This window comes from Varanus komodoensis, unplaced genomic scaffold (genome assembly GCF_004798865.1).
Source record: "Varanus komodoensis strain SLA01 unplaced genomic scaffold, ASM479886v1 scaffold139, whole genome shotgun sequence".
NCBI classification, from domain to species: Eukaryota; Metazoa; Chordata; class Lepidosauria; order Squamata; family Varanidae; genus Varanus; species Varanus komodoensis.
This window is the reverse complement of record NW_025335402.1, coordinates 388,474-393,391: the sequence shown is the minus strand read 5'-3', so window position 1 is coordinate 393,391 and position 4,918 is coordinate 388,474. Positions and strand designations below refer to the sequence as shown.

The 4,918-nt window shown below is 54.3% G+C and overlaps 1 protein-coding gene across 1 annotated transcript; it reads right to left on the bottom strand.

Moving 5' to 3' along the window:
* Positions 1–8: 8 nt before the first annotated feature.
* On the bottom strand, positions 9–299 carry LOC123019799 (keratin-associated protein 6-2-like; the record flags this gene model as incomplete). The annotated part of the gene is made up of 1 exon (XM_044422864.1): positions 9–299. A coding segment is annotated over exon 1 (291 nt), but the record flags the coding sequence as incomplete, so codon positions are not given.
* Between the last annotated feature and the right edge of the window lie 4,619 nt (positions 300–4,918).

Below are 4,918 nucleotides of genomic sequence, written 5' to 3'. Positions count from 1 at the left end.
AGGATGGCCCCAGGGAGGGTCACAACGCAAGACGGTGGCTGGATGACAGTCTCTGATGGTGGGAGCTGGTTGACACATGAAGGCTGGACTCCAGGAAGCACACCGAGGCTCGCTGCGGGAGCTGCTGCAACATAGCCGGAGCCCAAGCCATAGCCATAGCCGGAGCCCAAGCCATAGCCATAGCCATAGCCATAGCCAGAGCCATAACCGTAGCCACAGCCGAGTCCCCTCGATCCAAAGCCCACCACTGGGCTGGACGCGCAGGACGGGACGGCACAGACGGGTCCGCAGTAGGGCATGGCTGCTGGTGGAGTGGAGGCTGCAGGAACGTTCAGGGAAGAAGCAGTCATGCGGCGCACAGCTTTAGTGAGGCCCACCTGGTCCTTAGGGGGTTTTGTGTACCCTCATGCACCCTCAGCAGGATGCCTCCCCCGAAGCAAAGTGGGGAACTGGGTTCTCCCTTCAGCTCAGTCCTTCAGGCATGCTTGAAAGCACCGGAGGCCCGGAGGTTGGCCTCACCTCCCACCCACCCAGCCACGGCCATGAGATGGTGGGAGCCAGAGGAATCCCTCCATGAATGGCTGCTTGCTCCTGGGCGAGAGTCACTTCCACCAGCACATGGAGCCACAAAAAGGACCTTCTCATAGTCAGCTGGTCCACCCCCGGGACAGACCGACTTCTCTGGTGTTGTGTGGACACGGCAGGTGCAGGAGGATCGGGATGATGAGGTACACAGGAGCTCCCTCCTGCCTGACTGCTCAGAGCAGAAGCGGCAAGGCAGGGCTGTGCTGGGAGAGGCATCGCTCCAAACCACACGTGCTCCGGGCGAGGAGCAATCCTGGCAGGGGCTGTGCTGGTCCCAAGACAATCGGAGGCCAGGCCAACAGCGAAACCATTGCTCAGACTGGCACAGCCCCATTTCCACATGCTCTGAAGCCTCTTTGTGTCTGTGTGTGTGTGTGTGTGCTGGAGGGAAGAAAGGATGGATGGATGGATGGACAGAAGGAAGGAAGGAGGGAGAGAAAGAGACCAAAGCAAAATCAGGGACATGTGGTCACTGAGCAACGTATTTGGAAAGGCCACCTAATTCCTGCAGGGTCAGTGGCACCTGGGGTCCTCCGTGCACCTCTCCCCTGACTTCCCCGCAGTGCTGGGGGTGGGCGGCCAACAGAGGAGGCTGCATGTGAAGGAGGCCTTGCCGGAGCTCTGTGGGCCGCCCCTATGGCGCTTCTCCACCCACAGGGTACCCTGGAGAGCCACGATCAATCGCTGGTGCCCATCCTGACCAGGTGGATTAATGGTCTGTCTCAGAAGAGCACCCAGCAAAGGCCCCCCCCCAAGGGATCCAAAACCAGGGGGGGGGGGGGGGGGGGTGGCTGAGGTGTCTCAGCCTGCTTGGGTCCCCCTGCAGCTCCCGTTTCAGAAGGCAGCCGCAGCCATGCAGGCTCCCAGGCAGAGCGTGCGGCAGCAAGAGAGCAACTCCTCTCGCTCCATCCAGACCTGCTTACCTGCTTCCTGTACGAGCAGGAGGCCAGAAGGAGAGGCTGTTGTTGGAAGAGTGCAGGCAGCAGGACTTATATACGCTGTTCGTGGGCACCTCCAGCTGAAGGGACGCCCCATTGCACCTGAGAACTTAATTATTTGCCCTCAAAAATCTGCTGTTGTCATCAGATTAAAATGAGCTTCATGAATAACTTCACAGGAGTTATTAGCTCCTGCTGCTATAAACGTACTTTAATCAAAGGCCATGAGCAATGCAGAACATGTGTCTCTCCCCAGTCCTCACTTCCTCATGCTGCAGGCAGTGACTGTCTGCTTGCAGAGCTGCCCGATGGGAAGAGGCCCTCACAGTAAGCANTCTTCCAAACCCGCATTTCCTCGTGCTGCAAGCATTTCATGTGTCCAAATGCAGAGCTCTCCAGTTGGAGGAGGCCTTGTCAGTAAACAGCAGGGATGTGAGAGCGCGTTTGACCCTTCCTTTGAGAAAGAGAGAGGAAATTGTAAGAAAGATCTTGGACTGTGCAGAAATGGATAGACGGACTTTATCGTTGAAGGAGAAAGAGGATACTGCTTTCTATTGAACTTGGGACTCTTTTTATAATTGGCTGGAGAAACGGGACTTGGTGTAAATTTAGAGATGTTTTTCAAACTATGATAAATTAATGTCAAAAAATATGTAGTAGGAGGTTGACGCAGTGAATCCAATGTTTGTGATGTTTGATGGGGTTTTTTTGGTGTTACTTTAAAAATTTTTACAAAATATATTTAAAAAAAAGAGAGAAAGGGAGATGAAGTCGCTCTCGCGCTCCCAAACATGGACGTTGCGGCATTGTCAACTCGCGCCAATTTTGCAGCTTGCAGGCACGTTCAGAACGAGAGAGCTCCCCATGACAGTGTTTTGCAATGGCAGGATTCCCCGCCTTTGTCCCTGGGGAAATCGGTAGAACTTTGGCACATGCGTAGAGGTCGGGAAATGTCCCATTTCAACACGTTTGATTGGCAGGGTTTCTCCACTTTGCAGGATGGACAGAGAATGCAAGTGGCCATAGCAAAGTTGTTGTGAAGGGGATCAAGCAGAGAATGGGGGGCCCCCAAAAGCTGCCCCTTGGCCCCCTGTGTGGCTGCCAAGCTGAGCCGTGGCAGATCCTGCTGCAGGCTGAAGGAGTCCAGAGTCAGGTCAAGAGGCAGGAACAACAGGGAAATGGAGGCGAGCGGCGGGCTGGGGCGTGGAGTGGGGGTGAGAACGTTCTTTGCGAGTGAGATCCCCGTTTGCTCCCCCAGCCCTGAGTGGGCAGGGAGGGAGGGAGGAGCGCAGAGCCTGGTCTTTCGCTCCCGAACGCTGGCTGGGCAGTGAAGGCCCCGGGCTGCTTTCCTCTGGCTCAAGACGATGGCAGCAAAGGGACCGCTTGCTCCGAAGCGATGAGGGCCATGCCGCCCACCTGCACCTCATTCCCTGCACGCAGGAAGCAGAGGCAGGGGAGTGGGATCCCGAGGAAGCAGCAGCAGAAGGACCCTGTGCCATTTCTCATAGTGCGTGACCATCCCCTCTTCCAAGGCGTTTGCCAAAAAGCACGTTTCCATCTCTCTGGAGATCCCCAATACACGCATCCCTACCCTGTCCTCATCTGATATGGAGATGCTGTTATTTTTTCATGTGCATTGTACGCCCTGCAGAGTTGTCGAAGTGCGCACTTTGATTATGTCTACCACCCTTCTCAGAGGAAACAAGGCAAACGTGTCTGCATTGTCCAAAAGCGGGCATTTTGTGCCCCTGTGTCTTGAAGATGAGCATAATATTGCATGGTTTAATTTTATTTCCTTACTTCAGCAAGAATGTTTTTCAGTATCATGATCGGAACCCCGCGGGAGGAAGAAAAAAAGGTCAGCAGAAGACACGCCATGGTTCAAAAATATTCCACAGTCAACACTTTGGAGGGGAAAATAGTCAAGTGCCTTGTGGTGGGGATAATTTGTGTGATTTGAACCCTTCTGCTTCCGTCAAGTCTTGATCGGTGGCCTTGATTCTCGAGAACGTTTGACAGCTTCGCAAAATTGGCAACCAGAATGAAGGTGTCAACCAGGAGAAGCCCCCTAAGGGCTTTGACATAACAGGAAAGGCTCCCCCGCCCCATCCTCAGCTCTTTTGAAGTTGGCATCCCTGCATTAATTAAAAACGCCCTTCCTCCTGCATGATTGTTTACCATACAAATTGCTGTACGTAATTAAAATAAAATTCAGCTACAGCCATTTATTCAACTCGCTCGAGCATTTCCCAGGGTCATCTAGAGCAGGTTATTGTATGATTTCCGGGTTGTTACGTGATACGTACGTGGCGTTGCCTTGACAGATGCATTTTAAGGGCTGTACACCCAGCCTCAGGGATGCAGCAAACATTTTGCTTGCCTAGTTAGTAAACATTTTGCTTGCCTAGTTGCTCCTTAAGCTCATCAGGAAAGCTGCTGATATGCCACCTTGGGAGAACAAAATTGGACAAACTCCCGTTTGCAGGTGGGACTATTCCTTCAAGGGTGTCATGCAAGTTTTTGTCCCTTTGATGCATCTTCTTATTGTATTTCCCCCTCAGTAGTTTGACAGTAATCATCCAGACAACTCTTGGAGCGTAGAAAACGTGTTTGGGGACCCCAGTCCGGCGATTCCATCCCCAGTCCCCTTTGAGCAGCTTTGGGGCACTCGGCCTCCCCATGGGAGTCAGTGGGGGTGGGGGAGGGTGGGGGCAGCTTTCTGGGGCCACATTTGCCCGGCCCGCCACCCGCCTTGCTCTCTGCGCCCACCCCCCATGCACCCAACCTGAGACCTGCTGTAGGACGATGTGGAGTGCTGGAACAGGAGACACCAAACTGGCCCCACTCACGTGCCCCACAGGGGAGATTTTGGAGCCATCCCAAGAAGTGACCTCTGCGTCCTCTCATCTTCATGCTGCCTCTCATCCTGTGTTCTCCCCTCGTGATGCTTTTCGCAGCGACCTTGCTCTGCCCAGGTGCATTCTCTCTTCATCCGGGGCAAAAGGGGACATACTGCCTAGGCAACGCCGTTCCAGGGCACACTTCCCCAACATTGCCGGAAAGGACAGCATCCGTTCTGTACAGCGAACCCCAATTACCATCACGAGGTAAACTCCACATTCTGGGAAAAGAAGAAAAGGTTTGGCCTGGTGCCCGGAAGAACACAGGGACCCTGCCAGGCCAGCCTTCCTTGGGAGTGTGTTCCATCACCGGGCACCACTGCGGAGAAGGCCCTGCTCCACATACCCTCCCTCCTAAGCTCCTTCCAGGAGGGCTCCCAAAGAAGCTCCTCCAACCCCGATTGCAAGGGTCACAAGGGAAGGAGTCGCTCGTGGAGGGAATTCTGCCCTTGCAAAGCGCTACCAGTGCCAACTCCTCATCAGTGATAAGGGGGG